Source organism: Pteronotus mesoamericanus, unplaced genomic scaffold (genome assembly GCF_021234165.1).
Source record: "Pteronotus mesoamericanus isolate MK-2021 breed Mesoamerican mustached bat unplaced genomic scaffold, CSHL_Meso_final scaffold_705, whole genome shotgun sequence".
In the NCBI taxonomy this organism is placed as follows: domain Eukaryota; kingdom Metazoa; phylum Chordata; class Mammalia; order Chiroptera; family Mormoopidae; genus Pteronotus; species Pteronotus mesoamericanus.
In genome coordinates, this window is record NW_026555326.1 from 13,471,979 (window position 1) to 13,489,218 (window position 17,240).

At 50.1% G+C, this 17,240-nt stretch overlaps 1 protein-coding gene across 5 annotated transcripts in view; it reads left to right on the forward strand.

The window, feature by feature from the left end:
• The window catches only part of MEF2D (myocyte enhancer factor 2D), a 36,960-nt gene extending 23,423 nt beyond the window's left edge, over nucleotides 1-13,537 (forward strand). For all 5 annotated transcript variants that reach the window (XM_054563064.1, XM_054563067.1, XM_054563066.1 and 2 more), the window contains 4 exons: nucleotides 930-1,059; nucleotides 8,370-8,634; nucleotides 9,105-9,411; nucleotides 9,750-13,537. In XM_054563064.1, coding sequence (XP_054419039.1) covers nucleotides 930-1,059; nucleotides 8,370-8,634; nucleotides 9,105-9,411; nucleotides 9,750-9,761 — 714 coding nt within the window. In that variant the 3' untranslated portion in view covers nucleotides 9,762-13,537. The remainder of the gene's footprint in view (nucleotides 1-929; nucleotides 1,060-8,369; nucleotides 8,635-9,104; nucleotides 9,412-9,749) is intronic.
• Nucleotides 13,538-17,240: the final 3,703 nt, after the last annotated feature.

The following is a 17,240-nucleotide window of genomic DNA, read 5'->3' on the forward strand; positions in this document are numbered from 1 at the left end:
ATGTGCAAGAGGAGTGGGCCATAGCTTGCCCCAGACCTTGTCCCAGGATGCGTCCTAGGATGTGTCTCAGAGGCTGGGCTGCACTTGCCCTCTGACTCTACTCAGGCCCACTGAGCATTCTTGGAACCCAGGGTGGACCTCTGTAGAAGGGGTACCAGCCAGACAATAAAATCTGTTTTCGGGGGGAAGCTGAGGCTTAAGGCATGGCCAGAGTTGTCCTCAGTGGGTGGCCTCCCTGCTTCCCCTCTGTCTCTGTGCTCCGTCCTGCACACAGGCCGCCTCACAGACACTCAGAGGCAAACACAACTGCTCTTTCTCTCTCTCTCACACACACACTTGCATACTCACCCTCATCCAGGAGTGGAGCGGGGGCTCCTCCCTCCCTAACTCCCTGGTGGGAGGCCAGTGAGGCTGGAAAAGGCAGGCAGGCTTTGGCGGCCAACACGGCGGCAGTTTCGGCCCCAGCGTGGAGTTGGAATAAACAAGTGAGTCAGCAGCAGATGGAGCTGACAGCCCCACACACGTGTGTGCATACACGCAGGCACACGCACTCCCCTCACAGATGCCAGCACGCTTCTCCCTGAGCATGTGCTGCAGTGTGATGGATGGAGAACAGACTCCAGAGGGATCGGCCAGGAGAACGGCTCTCCCTTTGCCATAGGAGAGCTCAGTGCTGGGCCCACAGGGCAAGCATGAGTGCGTTCCTCTCTGTGTGTAGGCGTGAGTGGATCTGTGTGGCATGTTTCTCTCCATGGATCTCAGTCTCTGTGAATGCACCGGCATATGTTCTTGTGTCTGTGGGGCCTCTGTGCTGAGGCATTCCGCCTGGGCCTTGGGACTCAGAGGCCCCCAGATTGGCCTTGGAATGGAAGGCCACGATCAAGCAGCACCCCCATGGCCACCTCCTGACAGACCATTTCCTCCTGCAGAACAACGCCCAGCGCCTTGGGGTCTCCCAGTCTACCCACTCACTCACCACCCCAGTGGTTTCCGTGGCAACACCGAGTTTACTCAGCCAGGGCCTTCCCTTCTCTTCCATGCCCACTGCCTACAACACAGGTGAGTATTTGGGTGGCCTGAACTGTGTGCACATGGATTTGGGACAGGGGAGGGGCCAGAGGGAACACGAAATATTCTCTGGGAGACACCCAAGTCTGAGGAAGGCCGTTGATTTGGGAGAGCCCCTAATTGAGGTTGCCAGATTTAGTCATTAGGAACTTAGACTGCCCAGTTAAATTTGAATTTCAGATAAAACAATGAGTAATATTTTAGTATGTCTCAAAGACATTCTTCTGCAAAGTATGTCCCAAAGACCTACTTACACAATAAAAAATTATTCATCATTTTATCTGAAATTCAGATTTAACTGGGTATCCCTTATTTTTAATAGAGGACCTAATGGAGAAGGGCAGCCCTGTCTTTAGGGAGCTTCCCCTTAGGAGAAGCCAGGCCAGAGGTGGGCTGAGCAGATGGTTCAGGCTACCAGGGTCGGGGGGTGAGGAGGGGGACATGGCCAGTTCAGCAAGCCTTCTTAGAGGAGGAGAATGAAGGGATGAGGGAGAAGAGACAGGGAGCTGAGCAGGCCACACCAGAGGATTTATCCAGGCTCCAGGGAAGGCCACAGAGGGATCCAGAGCCTGTCTTTCACCCTGATGCTGGCTTGGTGGTGGGGTGATAAGGGGGACAAGGAGGAGGAAGAGTGATGAAGGTGGAGGAGAGGGAGCTGAAGGTGAAGAGTCACTTGGAGACATGAAGAATTCAGACAGGACTCCCAGTGCCCAGGCCATCCTGGGTACCCAGGGCGGTCCTGGCCTGTGCCACCACTCGCATCCTCCCAGGAACTGTCTGACACTCTTGGCCTTCCTTGCCTGCACTGCAAGCTGCTGTGTCAGGAAGGACTGCCTGCAGGGAAATGCCTCGTCACCTGGTTTCAGAGCATGTGTGTGGCAGGGGAGCCTGGTCAGTTTCCTGCTGAGAAGACCTCTGCCATTCCCCCAGGTTCTCAAATGGCTTGTATTAGGACTGCTTACTGATGAGATCAGATTAGACCAGGAGACCCTTCAACTTCTCTCCCCTTTCCAAGCCCCCATTCCAGAGTTGAACCACAGTAGGTCCCAGACATCAGTATAAATATCCACGAAATTGCACCTCTTCCCCACGTGTAAAAATCCAGAACCCAGCCCTGTATGTCGGAAAGCACTTTGGGGCAGGGAAGACAGCTGGAGGAACTGCCTCATGTTGAAGGGCTAGACTCTGGCCGTGTATCTGTGTGCCGATCTCCTCATCTGTGAGAGCTGTGGGTGGGCAGGAGGTCTCTGAGGCTTGTCCAGCCTTGCCAGCTGGGGCCACGGGCCTGAGTAGAAAAACCAGCTCCCTGAGGATGGCTGGGGGTGGTCGGCAGAGGGCAGCGCAGACCACTTCTCAGAAGCTGTTGTTGGTTTGGGAATCCCATGGTGATTTTCTGCTGTCCTTTCGGGTCCTCTGCCACTCTGTGAAGGAGAGAGGTTAGTGGGTATCCATGAACCTGGGACAGGTGCTCAGCAGACCAGACTAGATTATATCTGTCGGTGTGGTGTGAGGACATACCCCGATGCTGGGAACTGTATGGCCTTCTTCATATCCTCTCGGCAGTCAGGAGCTCCAGGTCTTCCTGCTGCAGGAGGAATTCATTTTTTTAAATTTGTTTGTTCGTTTGTTTATTTGTCTTCGGTTACAGCTGTCCTGCCTTTTTTCCCATTGCTCACGTCTGCCCCATCCCCCCACTCCCACAGTCAGTTGTCCCCCCTCGTCCATGTCCGTGAGTCCTTTATTCGTGTTCCTTTGCTTGCCCCTTCCCATTTCCCCTCTTACCCCCCGCCCCCCATCACTGTCATTTTGTTCTTTATCTCCAAGTCTCTGGTTCTGTTTTGCTCTTTTGTTTGTTTTGTTGATTAGGTTCCACTTACAGGTGAGATCATATGGTATTTGTCTTTCACCGCCTGGCTTATTTCACTCAGCATAATGCTCTCCAGTTCCATCCATGCTGTCGCGAAGGGTAGGAGCTCCTTCTTTCTTTCTGCTGCATAGTATTCCATTGTGTAAATGTACCACAGTTTGTTGATCCACTCTTTTACTGATGGGCACTTAGGCTGTTTCCGGCACTTGTCTATTGTAAATAGTGCTGCTATGAACATTGCGGTGCATAGGCTCTTTTGAATTGGTATAGTCCCAGCAGTGGGATCGCTGGATCAAAAGGCAGTTCTGTCTTTAGTTTTCTGAGGAAATTCCATGCTGTTTTCCACAGTGGCTGCACCAGTCTGCATTCCCACCAATAGTGTATTAGCAGCAGGGTTTTCTGGTGACTCTAGGTACATAAACAAAACCCTAACAAACACATTGCTGTTTAGCTATTTCTGTTTACAATCCTGGGTCCCAGTTCAGGTTCTGCCTGTGGTTGATCTGGCTGTGGCCGTGTCTCAGGTAAGGAACAGCCCTTGCTGACACTGGCTGTAGAGGTCTGGCTATGGTCATGCTAGGAGCAGACCAAGTGGGATGCCAGGTGGCCCCCAGGCCATGTTCCTCTTATCTAAGAAGAGCCAAGCCTCTTGGGGAGCCAAGTTTCTGGGTGGACGGGCCTGGAGTGTGCTGCGAAGGTGGGGACTGGGACTTGAGGCTCAACCATTCACTTGCTGAGGGATGTTGGGCAGGTAATGCACTATTCTGTGGTTGGCTTCCTCACTTGTTAAATGAGTGTTAGAAATAGTTGGTGCTAGGGGCCCTTTTCTGACCTTGCTCTGCTTTTTTAAATATGTACATAAGCATCTCAAAGCTCCTGGCTAACACTATGAGGCCAGAGGCAAGCACGGACCATCTCTAGGGTGAGATTTAAAGGTAACAGAGAGGCTAGGATCTTATCTTAGCTCTGCTATTGGCTTTCTCTGTGACCTGGAGCGAGTTCCCTAAACTTTTTTAATTTTTTTCTTTTTTTTAAGTATATTTTATTGATTATGCTATTACAGTTGTCCCATTTTTTTCTCTCCTTTATTCCCCTCCACCCTGCACCCCGCCTCCCACCAGCATCCCCTCTCTTTAGTTCACGTTCATGGGTCGTTCCTGTAAGTTCCTTGGCTTCTCCAATTCCTATACTATTCTTAACTTCTCCCTGTCTATTTTGTACCTACCAGTTATGCTTCTTATTCCCTGTACCTTCCCCTATTCTCCCCTATCCCCCTCCCCTCTCATCTCCATTTGTGTGATTCTATTCCTGTTCTAGTTGTTGACTTAGTTTGTTTTTGTTTTGCTTGTTTTTAGGTTCAGTTGTTGATAGTTGTGAGTTTGTTGTCATTTAACTGTTCATAGTTTTGATCTTCTTTTTCTTAGGTAAGTCCCTTTAACATTTCATATAATAAGGGCTTGGTGATGATGAACTCCTTGAACTTGACCCTATCTGGAAAGTGCTTTGTCTGCCCTTCCTTTCTAAATAATAGCTTCGCTGGATAGAGTAATCTTGGATGTAGGTCCTTGCCTTTCATAACTTTGAATACTTCCTTCCAGCCCCTTCTTGCCTGCAAGGTTTCTTTTGAGAAATCAGCTGATAGTCTTGCGGGAACTCCTTTGTAGGTATCTGTCTCCTTTTCTCTTGCTGCTTTTAAGACTGTCTCCTGATCTTTAATCTTGGGTTATGTAATTATGATGTGTATTGGTGTGTTTCCTTGGGTCCAACTTCTTTGGGACTCTCTGAGCCTCCTGGCTCTCCTGGAAGTCTGTTTCCTTGGCCAGATTGGGGAAGTTCTCTTTCATTATTTTTTCAAGTAAGTTTTCAATTTCTTGCTCTTCCTCTTCTCCTTCTGGCACCCCTATGATTCGGTTTGGAATGTTTAAAGTTGTCCCAGAGGTTCCTAAGCCTCTCCTCATTTTTTTGAATCCTTGTTTCTTCATTCTGTTCTAGTTGAACGTTTATTTCTTCCTTCTGCTCCAAATTGTGTATTTGAGTCCCAGTTTCCTTCCCTTCACTGTGGGCTCCCTGTATATTTTCCTTTATTTCACGTCACATAGCCTTCACTTTTTCCTCTGTTTTGCGACTATACTCAGCCATTTCTGTGAGCATCCTGATTACCAGTGTTCCAAACTCCACATCTGACAGGTTGACTATCTATTTGTCACTTAGTTGTTTTTCTGGAGTTTTGATCTGTTCTTTCATTTGGGCCATATTTCTTTGTCTTAGCATGCCTGTTACGTTGTAAGGGGTGGAGCCTTAGGTATTTGCCAGGGCGGGGCAACCCACTTAGCTGTGTTGTGATGCTATATGTGGGGGAGGGGTCAGAGAGGGAACAATGCCGCTTGCTCAGCTCTCGCCGGGTTTTCAGTCACTTCCCCCGCTACCCACAAGCAAATTGGGCACTCTGGTGCTGATTCCCAGGTGGGTGGGTTTATATACATTCTAGGACCCCGTGGGTCCCTCCAACAAACTCACCTGTGAGGCTGGGAGTTTCTCCTGCTGCTGGCTACTGTCATAATTTTTATAGCTAGAGGTTTTTGACACTTTCTTTTCCCTCTTTGGAACCCTGGGTTGCATGGTCTATCTTGCTCCCCAGTTGTTCCTCCTGGTTTATCGGCACACAAACGTGGGACTGCCAGCTGCTGCTTTGCCGTGCATCCTCCACCCCAGCTGTGGGTCTCCGTCCCTCCTGCCAGTCTGGATGAATGTTTCTTCTTTAACTCTTTGGTTGTCAGACTTCCATGCAGTTCGATTTTCTGGCAGTTCTGTTTATTTTTTGTTCTTAAATCTGTTGTTTTTTGTTTTTAAATTTGTTGTTCTTCTTTTAGTTGTGCGAGGAGGCAAAGTATATCTACTATGCCTACATCTTGGTTGGAAGTCTTTTTATTTTTTTATTTTTTATTGTTATTCTATTTTATTACATTTGTCCTGATTTTTCCCCCTTTGCCCTCCTCCACCCAGTGCCACCCCCCACCCCGCTCCCAGAGTCAATATCCACACTATTGTCCATGCCCACGGGTCATTCATAGATGTTCTTTGATTATTCCCTTTCCCTTCTTTCCACCATTGTCCCCGTCCTGCCTCCCTTCTGGCTGCTGTCAGTCTGTCCCATGTTTCCATGCCTGTGGTTCTCTTTTGCGCGTTAGTTTATTTTGTTCGTTAGAATCCTCTTACAAGTGAGATCATATATTTGTCTTTTACCAACTGGCTTATTTCACTGAGCATAATACTCTCCAGTTCCATCCATGCTGTCACAAAAGGTAGGAGTTCTTTCTTTCTGCTATGTAGTATTCCATTGTATAAATGTACCACAGTTTTTTTATCCACTTCTCTACTGAGGGGTGCTTAGGCTGTTTCCAGCACTTGGCTATTGTAAATTGTGCTGCTATGAACATAGTGGTGCATAAGTTCTTTTGAATTGGTGTTTTGGGCTTCATAAGGTGTATTCCCAACAGTGGAATTGCTGTGTCAAAAGGCAGTTCCATTTTTAATTTTTTGAGGGAATTCCATACTCTGTTCCACAGTGGCCACACCAGTCTGCATTCCCACCAACAGTGCACTACAGTTCCCTTTTCTCCACAGCCTCACCAACACATACTGTTTGTTGCTTTATTAATGATGGCCATTCTGATAGGTATGAGGTGACATCTCATTGTGGCTTTTAATTCACATCTCTCTGATGGTTAGTAATGTTGAGCATCTTTTTATATGTCTGTGGGCCATCTGTATGGCCTCCTTGGAGAAGTGTCTATTTAGATCTGTTGCCTATTTTTTAATTGGGTTGAGTTCCTCAAACTGGATGTTGAAGTTTCCTCATTTGTAAATTAATAACAACAATAAGTAAATCTTTTGAATATTTGCTGGCTCTTATGCTTCATGTGTATTAACTCAGTCTTCACAACAGCTGTGTGATATAGGCAGGATTATTGCCTCCACTTTATAGAGAGTAAGTAGCTTATCTAAGTGACACGACCTATAAGTGGAGGTAGCCAGGAAGTTTGACCTCATCGTTCATGCCTGTAACTTTATTGTTATGTCGCACAGATAGCACTCTCTTTTCTGCATAAAGACAGAGGGCTGGAGCAGATGGGCCCTTGAGTAAGAGCGCGGTGGCAGCAGGCTGCTGCAGCGAGTGGGTGCTTATGCCCGCCCGCCGCCGCAGTGCGAGCACGTTATACTCCTTAGGGGAGACATTTTCTACACTGTCCCAAACATGATGCAACCTGAAACATAATAGTGCTATGTAAACTGTAAAGCATCTCATGGTTCTGTTTGTTCTGTGACAGGGCAAACATCACAGTTTCTTTATTGAGACAGAAATTTTGGAAAATAATGAGTGGCACCTCATTGAGAACTTGGGCGGCACCTTGGCTTGCTGGGCTGCAGACCTGTTTCTCTCCCGGCCGCTTTGCTCTTGCAGGCCCTTCTGGGGGACAGACATGTATCCTCTGTGTTCATGTGTATGAGCCCAGCAGCTCAAACCTTGACTGCTCCTTACGCTTTGACAGTCTTTAGGAGACTCTAGACTTTACAAAAGGTGGAAATGGTCATTAACAGTAATTTGCTTCAGATGTGCCATTCACCTGGCATTTACCACGACTCCCCTTGATCTCAGAAAGGCACTTGAAGACTTGGCGGTTGAAGAGATGACAAACATATTAGACCATCCCTATTTTTTTACCCTTTTTATAAACTCACTTTCTGAAAGTGATACCTACGCACAGTAAAAAAAATAAAATAAAAAGTTAAACACTATTTTTAAAAAACCACCTCTTGCCCTGTCTGATGTGGCTCAGTGGATTGGGTGCCAGCCTGCAAACCAGGGAGTCGCTGGTTGGATTCCCGGTCAGGATGCATGCCTGGGTTTCAGGCTGGGTCCCCAGTGGGGGGAGAGGCAACCACACATTGATGTTTCTCTCCCTCTTCCTCCCTTCCCCTCTCTTTAAAAAGAATATATAAAATAAAAGCTTTTTAGAGAAAAAGATCAACGTGTGGTCGTCTCTTGCACACCCCCCACTAGGGACCTGGCCCGCAACCCAGGCATGTGCCCCAGCCAGGAATCGAACCAGTGACTCCCTGGCTCACAGGCCAGTGCCCAGTCCACTGACCCACATCAGCCAGGGCTAAAATAAAATCTTTAAAAAATGAAAATGAAAAACCACCTCTTTTTCTACCCTGTTAAAAAAATAACAACAAATAAAAACGGCACCTCATGGTTATCAATTTGCATTTCTCAACTGGGAGTGCCATTTTCCTGAGTTTGTATGGGTTCTTGGGATTAGTCACGTGTATCATTAACAACTTCTTCCATCTCCACGTTCCTCCTGGAGGTGCCCCCGAGCCTCAGTCCTCTCCCTCCCACTGAGGCTCATCCTCTTTTTTCCCCACCCAGATTACCAGTTGACCAGTGCGGAGCTCTCCTCCTTACCAGCCTTCAGTTCACCTGGGGGGCTGTCACTAGGCAATGTCACCGCCTGGCAGCAGCCGCCACAGCCCCAGCAGCCTCCACAGCCGCAACCTCCACAGCCCCAGCCCCAGCCGCAGCCGCAGCCGCAACCGCAGCAGCAGCAGCAGCAGCAGCAGCAGCAGCAGCAGCAGCAGCAACCACCGCCACAGCAGCAGCCCCACCTGGTCCCTGTGTCTCTCAGCAACCTGATGTGAGTCCCTGGGGATCCGTGCAGGTGTCTGGGAAGGGACAGTTGAGGGGTGAGAAGAGGCGGGGCTTCCTGAGAACTGGGATCCCTTTGAAATTGTCTATCATCAGTGGATAGTATGAGGCACCAAATGGCAGCCTTTGTGTCCCAGGTATGGGCCTGGGATACCCACGCCGAGCCCCTCCTCCAGCCGGCCTGGGGTGGGGGTGGGGTGGGGACCCTAGACTACAAAAGATGGCATATGATAGAAAGAGAACTAATATGACTTATTTCCCTTCTTTCCCTTCACTTGGCCATCTCTCTTTCCTGGTCTCTCTGTCCCCATCCACTTGTCTCTTCCTCACACCCTCATTGCCTGTCTTCTCATTCTCTGTCCTCTCTCACCCTCTGTCTTGTCAACACCCATCACTTTTTTTGTCACCTCCTCTCCTCTATTTCTTTCCCTGTATACCATCCCCATTTCATGCCACCAGCCCTGGCAGCCCTCTGCCCCATGTGGGTGCTGCCCTCACGGTTACCACCCATCCACACATCAGCATCAAGTCGGAACCTGTGTCCCCAAGCCGTGAGCGCAGCCCTGCGCCTCCCCCTCCAGCTGTGTTCCCAGCTACCCGCCCTGAGCCTGGTGACAGTCTCAGCAGCCCAGCTGGGGGCTCCTATGAGACAGGGGACCGGGATGACGCACGGGCGGACTTCGGGCCCACACTGGGCCTGCTGCGCCCAGCCCCAGAGCCCGAGGCCGAGGGCTCAGCGGTGAAGAGGATGCGGCTCGACACCTGGGTACTGTAGCATCGCCCCTCCCGTCTGCCAGTGTCTGCTACACCCAGGGACTGCTCCGTGTGCCCCCAGCCTGTCTTATCTCCCACCCGAGAGGCCTTTTGGCCAGCTAGCTCTCCCGTCAGCCCTTTCAGGGCAGCATCGATGCCCTTTTACCCCCACCGAAGGCCCATCTCCTAACCCTCCCTTCAGCATCAGTCCTACTGCTCGATAACGTCCTCCGCTCAGAGCTGGTCCTGCCACTAGAATCCTGGCCCTACAGGGAGAAGGGCGTGGGGGACACATACCCTGTAGCCTGGGCCACTCCCTCATACCCCCTTCTCCATCTCCTTTCTTCACAGACCTTAAAGTGACGATCCCCACTCCCCTCCTCTCAGCCTCCCTGATGAAGAGTTGACAATCTCACCGCCCACCCCCCTGTCCTGGGCTCCTCCCGCTCGACCCCCACTTCCTTTCTTGTGCTCCGTGTCCTGTTGACGGTTACATTTGTGTATAATTATTATTATATTATTATTAATATTATATTTTTTTTAATTTGGATTCTCACTTTGGAGAGGGGATGCTCTCATTCCCTCTTTCTGCACCCCCGCCATTTTCACTGGCTGTGGGAGCTCTTTTTTGCGGGAAGTAGGGGGGACACTTTGCACGTTGTACACATATGCTGCAGGAGGGGGTGGGGCCAACGGGCCTTTGGGAAAGGACAGGTGCCGAGCCCTGCATGCAGAGCCCTCCCACCCCATCCCCCAGATAGAGGGAAATAACCAAAAAAACTACCAAACAACAAAACCCCAAAGTTGGCTTGGTGGTGGGTTTGTGTTTCGGGGAAAATGAGTCAGAGGCTGTGCAAAGGGTTTCTGCTTCTGGGCTGTTTCTGTGGGGCAGAATGCCCACGCCTGGCCCCCATGTGCCCCTGCACACACACGACACTCTCTCACTGATTCTTGTGTGAGCCGCACCTCTGGGGTGTGGGGGTGCGGGCCGAGCTTTTGGTCTGGGAAGGCTGCCTGGGAATCTGAGGCTGGGGATAGGTTTTGAGGTAGGGCCCCTGTGAAGCACATTTGGAGAGAGAGAGAGCCACGAGGAGAGGGCTGAGGAGGGACAGAAGGCCGGGGCTAGGGGTGAGTCAGTGTCCCTTCCCTTTCCCAGCATTTTCTCTAAGATACACAGTGCAATAGCTCCCTGTCCCTCAGTTGACACCAGCCCTGTAAAGCTGGCCACAAAGCACAGGGAGAACTGGGGAGAGGAACTTGAGCGAGGTGGCTCAGTGGGAGCAGGCCTTGGTCACCCCGGGGTGCCTGAGGACTGGGACCCTTGCATCCACGGGCAGGTGTGAGTGAGGGGACTTGCTCTTCCTTGCACGTACACATCCCCAGGGGAGTGGTTGTTGGGGTTAGGGTTGTGAGGACGGGAGAGGGGACCGGGAGGTTTGCAGGAGGCCGACCTCCCTTCTTTCCTCCCTGGCCCCTCTCACCGGTCCTCTCCCTGCTCTTTCCACTCCCGAACAGCTGTGGACCCCACCTTCCTGCTCTTGGCACCCTCATTGTCTGGCTACCTCCTGTCCCACCACCCCCAGGCCGCATCCTACCTTCCCTCTTGGCTACTGTAATTGTAAATAGCAACCTTTGGAAAACGTTAGCAGTGTAACAGTCCAGGAACTGTTTTTTGTTGTTGTTGTTGTTGTTGTTGTATTGATATGAAATGAGATTCTATTTTTGTCAAAGTATATTGTAATAATAATGATTCAAACGCCCGTACTGTACAGATGAGGTTCTTCTGCTGTTGTTCTTGCTCCTCTCCTCCCCCCAGCCTGCCCCTCTCTGCTGCCTCCCCAGATCCTGAGACCTCAGGCTGGATGTCAGATCAGACTGGAGGGTGCAGGCCCCTAGCCCGTGATCCACACCACCCGCCACCTTAGGGTGCATGGGCAGGCAGACTGGGGTCTTGTCCCACTGCTTCACGTAAGCCCACCCCTCTGCCCACAGGGTGCAGCACTCCTTTGGGGTTTCACCTCGGTGGGCTGAAAGCAGAGGAGACAAGGCATAGTTTTGTGCCAGGTGACTGTCTTTGCCCATCTCTATGACCCAGCCACTAGCAGTATTCCAACATGAGGCAGGGAAGAAACCAGAAGCAGAGGGAGGCATGTGGCTGCACAGGCACCCAGTGCACTCATGAAGATGTTTGGTATTCGTATGTCCCAGTGTCCCTTTGTATTTGTGTGCATGGTCGTGTGGGTCCCTGAGCCCATCTGGGCATACATATGAGTCTGTGGGCGAATTGAGCTCTGAGGGTGTCTGTTTGTGTGCATGTGAGCATGTGCCTGGGTATGTGTTTACAGAGGGACAGGTGGCTGTTGCAGCCACACAGCCCTGGCCTCCAGCTCCATGACCCTCCTCCCTGAGTTCCACTCCCTTATGCCCTGCTCCTTCACCTGTTCTCACCCTCAGCTCTGATGTTTTTGCCCTTCAGTTCGAAGGGTTCTAGCAGTTCACCCTCTTTGCTTCTCCCTGCAGCCCTGCCTCTCCCAGGCTCCACACACAATTGTATACCCAGAACCCACACCTGTACACATAACCCCTTGTCCAGAATACCCTCTTCCCCTCACCCCAGGCCTGCTTTCAGGGGGACAGTCAAGTTCCTCTTCCTCCCTAAACCTTTTTCCTCACCTGATCAGTGAACCATCCTTACTCACACCTTAACCCCCACCTCAAAGCCTGTTCAGTCTTCCTGCAGGTTCCTAGAGGGAGTTTCAAGAATTGCTGAGGCTTAATCAGGGCCATGAAAGACAGGACGTAGTCCTATGTGTGTGCATCCCCAGAGCCTTGTCCGGTGCCTGGCACATAGTTGGCACTCAGTTAAATGCTAAACGGGTGAGTGGTTGAATGATAGGTGCTCAATAAATATTGAATGACTGGCCTTCCCTTGTCAGGCTATTCCCGCCATCAGTCTGTCCACCCTTCTAGGCTGGGCTTGGCCACCATTAAACATGGGGTGCGGGTGAGGGCCCTTGCAATTCACGGTGCAATATTTACCAGTTTTGCCCTCTGCCTTTAGCGGCAAACCTGGCTTTTGATTACCATGTGTGGATGTGTGTGTATCCTTTCTTCTCTATCTCTAGGGGCAGGGGGTGGTCTGTTGGTGAATATGTGACTTTTCTGCAATTCGGTATCCCCAAGATTTCTCTTGGGGATAGGGGCTCCTGGCCGGCCAGATGAAGGGTCCCTGGGAATCCAGACCTCAAATGTGGACTTCATTTCTTCCTCCTCTCACAAGCCAAATTTGCCTCCTCCCACTCCTTCCTCCAAATAACTGGGCATTTGCCAAAGTAATCACTGGAGTCATCCAATGTCTCTCTCCTCCCCAGGTTTCCCACAGCTTTCAGGGACAGTGGGCAAGAGGACCCCCACCCACCCCAGCTGAATACACCGTTCCCCTTCCCCCAGCAGTGCACTCAATGCAGCGAGACTGACCCCTGACCCTTACCCAGCCCTCCCCATCTTGGACAGGAAGGAAATAATGCACCTTCTCTTAATGATTATTTATTTGTTTGGAGAAACAGAAATGATGTAAAAGTGTATCTAGAAATATCTATATCTATATATTTTTAACTGATTCTTTGCAATCCCCTGGGGTTGGGTGGGAGGTGAATTTAGGCTTTCATGGAGGAGAGGAGACATGGAGCCTGGGAACTCCTCTGTTCTCCCCTCTGCCACCTCTCTCCACCCCCTAAACAGTTGATATAAGAAATGGGATTTGTACTGGGGGAGGGGCGCTGGAATGTTTTATGGAGAATCTGGATTCTCTCTGTCTTCCCCATTCAAGTCCCAGAGGGAGGAAGGGGACAGGCCATGGAGGTGCCCCGCCCCCAAGCCCGACAATCACCCACACTCCTCCTGGGGTTCCTCCTGGGTCCTGGGCAGGGCGAGTCCAAGTGTGTGGCTGTTGATTTGTTTTCAATATTTCTTTTCGTGCTGTATGGTGATGCTTTCTTAGTATTCTACACAATAAGAAAAGACAAAGTCCTCGATATTCTTATGAGTTTTGTTTGAAAACTCTTTCACTATATTTGTTGTAAAGAGGTTTACTATTAAAAGAAAAAGAATACACGTTTCTGATACTTTGGCTTGGGTTCTGGTTTCTCTGGTGTGGTCGGCTGAGGAGGGAAAGGGACTGCGTGGCTCAGCCGGGGTGAGAGGCCGAGCATCCTGTCAGCGGGAGAGAGCAGTGTTAGCCTTCGGGTGGGCGCTTGCAGGTGACTGAGGTGGGGTTTCGCATGAGAATCTCTTTCAGGTACTCTGGCAGAAGCAGGGGCGGCCCCAGGGCTAGGGACGGTTGTCCGTTAAGAGCCATAGGCGGGATCCTAGGACACAAGAGAAACAGAGATTACACTCAAGGCCAGGTCTGGAACAGGGTGGCATGCAATAAGGCAACAGCATGGTAGAGAAATTTTGACTACTGAAAACCTTTCCACAGCAGGAACGTGCCCACGCATTGCATTAGGCACGGGTGAATTCCACCTTCACAGAGCTCAGTCCAGCAGGGGCATCTGCCCTTTAGCAGCACCCGGGAGCCTCCCCCTGCCCTCTTCACATATCCTAAAGGGCTTCCCCCCACCTGGTGCCCTCATGGGCAGGTGACGCCTACTCCTGCCTCCCCACGTCCTGCACAGCTATCTTGTGGGCAGGTCCAAGGGCTGTGGAGGGAAGTGTGCAAGGCTTGGCTAATAGGTTTGGCCACTCCTCTGTACGAGTCTCAAGCTAAGTGCTGCAGAGGCAAAGATGGGAGTGTGAGAGGCCAGTTATACAGTGAGAGACAGGCTTACAAATGTCTATAAAGTCTACACTGCATGGTTCATGCTTTGGTTGCTGCACATGCAGGTTGATGCAAAAGCACACGGGAGTCAGGCAAGTCGCAGAATGTCTTTGTGCCTTGGGTTCCCTCATCTGCAAACTGGCCTCCCTCTCAGGGTCATTGCAGACTTCACCTTGCTTCTCCCTCAGCTGGAGTAGAGATGAAAGATGAGCTGAGCAGGAAAGGGTTAGGAAGATACCATCATCCAGATGAGGCTCCCTTCTGGCTACCTGTGGTGACAGCCTTCAAGATGGCGTTCAGTGATCTCAATGTGATACTCATGCTCTTGTGTGGTCTGCTCACATTGAACCATGGTTGGTACGTATGACCGATAAAACTTCCGAAGTAAAGCTAGTACATGATGCTCCAAGTGCCCTTTCCCTGTTGCGGGCACCATGGAAGCACATCAAAGCAGCCTGGATGGCAGAGCTGCCTAAGGTGTTGCCCAGCACCACCAGTGGACTTTGTGTGAATAGAAAATAAATGTGTCACGCTGGTGATTTGGGCATTGTGTCTGCAATAGAACCTGTCCTCCATTCATACTTGGACAACCTGGGAGCCCCATCTACTGACAGCCCCTGCGGTGAGGTGCAGATCTTTGGACTTGACATCGTCTAGAACTGGTTCAGCTCCTAATTCTGCCACTTACCAGCTGTGTAGCCTTGAGTAGTCATAATCTCCCCGAGCTGTTGTTTAATCCACGATAAGACAGCTGCCTGTTTTCTCTCACCCCCACCCCAACCCCTCCTCCAGTTTTTCCTCCTGTCTTTGGCATAGTTCCGGTGATCTAACACCTCAGTGTTCTCCACTGCCCACCAAACTTCTCAGCCTGGCTCCCAAGGCCTTGAAAGAACCAAAATAACCTATTTTCCAGGCTTAGTCCACACATCCCTGCTGCACATCCCTTGGACTCAAACTGGCCAAGGAGCGCACTCCATTCCTAGACATCCTTGGTGTCTTTGCTCATGTCATCCTTCTGTCTCAAATACAACAAACATGTATTAAGCACCTACTCTGTGAAATCCTTTGTTAGGCACTGGGAATACAGAGAGGAGCGAGGCAGCTCCTGCTTCTCAGCAACTCAGTCTAGTGAGGACAAGAGCCAAGGGAACCATTAAATACTTGAGCCACCGATCTGGGTTAAGTGTCACATAGGATGGACGTAAGGGGGCAGTGGGATCAGAGATGAGGCACAACCAATCCAAGCCAGTGGAGTTCAGGGAGTCTCCTTTGAGCAAGTGTTGGAGTTGGGTTTTGAAGACATGGAGTTTCCTGGGCAAATGAGGGCAGGAAAGGCATCCCCAATAGCAGGAATAGCATGTAAGGTATGGAGAAAGAACGGTGCGTTCAGGAAATCCACTACTGTGGCGCAGGTCAAAGGAACAGCAGATAAAAGCTGGAGTTGGGCACAAGCCTCATTGTGAAGAGCCTTGATTGCGTTTATATGGACTTTATTCTGCAGATATCTGGTCATCAGAGGATTTTAAAGAGGATGGACTGGATCATACTTGCATTTCAGAAAGTTCCTGCCAGTACAAGCTCGTTCTCCCACTACTGCAGAGAACCAGCTGGAAGGAATACAACATTGAGGCCCAGTCAGGGTTCTTTGCAACTGAGAGGATGAATTTAGTAGATATTTGAGAGGTAGAATAGCAGGACTTGGAAACGGCTGGTGAAGGTAGAGAAGGAAAGGGTGGAGGGTCCATGACTCCCAACTTTGTGCTGGGACTGCCTGAATGGTGGCTGCTGTGGCTCCAGACAGGGCCACCAGATATATCCTGAGATTTTGGATGAACTGAGTTGGAAATAAGGGAAAGCTCACTGGTGCATCCTTTGGGGCATCAAAGGGGAGAAGGGGTGCTTTGCTCCCCAGAGATAATTACAAGGTTAGGCACAGTAGTCAGGATTGTGGGAACCTCAGGAAGATACGGTTCTAAAGGCCAGACACCCAGTGCAACCCTAGAGGTTGGTCGTTTGTTTTCTTTTGATAAGGGAAGATGACACTACCTTGTTTAAAAAATACATATTTTTAAAATATTTTATTTATTTTTAGAGGGAAGGAAGGGACAAAGAGGAGAGAAACATCAATGTGTGGTTGCCTCTCTTGCACCCCCTTCTGGGGACCTGGCCTGCAACCCAGACATGTGCCCTGACTGGGAATCAAACCAAGGCCCCTTTGGTTCGCAGGCCAGCACTTGATCCACTGAGCCACACCAGCCAGGGTTATTTTTTAGTTTTTAAATAGGATTTTACTTACGTATTTCAGAAAGAGGGGAAAGGAAAGAGAAAGGGGGAAACAAATCAGTTGCTTCCTGCAATCCCCCAACTGCAGCCCTTATCCACAACCCAGGCACGGGCCCTGACTGGGAGCCTAACCAGCGACCTTTCAGTCCACAGGCTGACGCTCAATCCACTGAGCCACACCAGCCGGGGCAGATGAGACTTCTTTCCTAGGTGCCTGGAAGATATTCAGGAGGAACTACCTGGTAAACTTGCGGGACATCAGCCCCCTCCATCCCTCAGTTGCTTCCTGTGTAAAGTGGGTTGCCGTGAGACTTCAATGATATATATAAATTAAAACCATTCCTGACCCATATCAAGTGCTCAGAAAGTGTTATTTTTATTACTGCTAACTTGCCATTTTATGAAAAGAGATGAGCTTTCTTGGGTAAGGTCTAAAAAACTGCTCTACACCCCTGTATCTGTCTTTGAAATCTTTCCTACATTCATGGTTTCATCCCTACAACTTTCCCTCTGTAAAGCTTTTATTTCTCCTCTCCTACCCAGGTGGCTGTGTTATTCTCGAATGGGTGTTAGGAATCTGCCCCTTTGTCATAGCACCTGCTTCATGTTTCCTGAAAACATGGGTACTAGTTTCAATTTTCTCTCTAAAACTGGATTAAAAGCCCCTTTAAAAAACACAGTGCTTCTCTCTGGCTGGCGTGGCTTAGTGGACAGAGTGCCAGCCTGCGAACCAAAAGGCT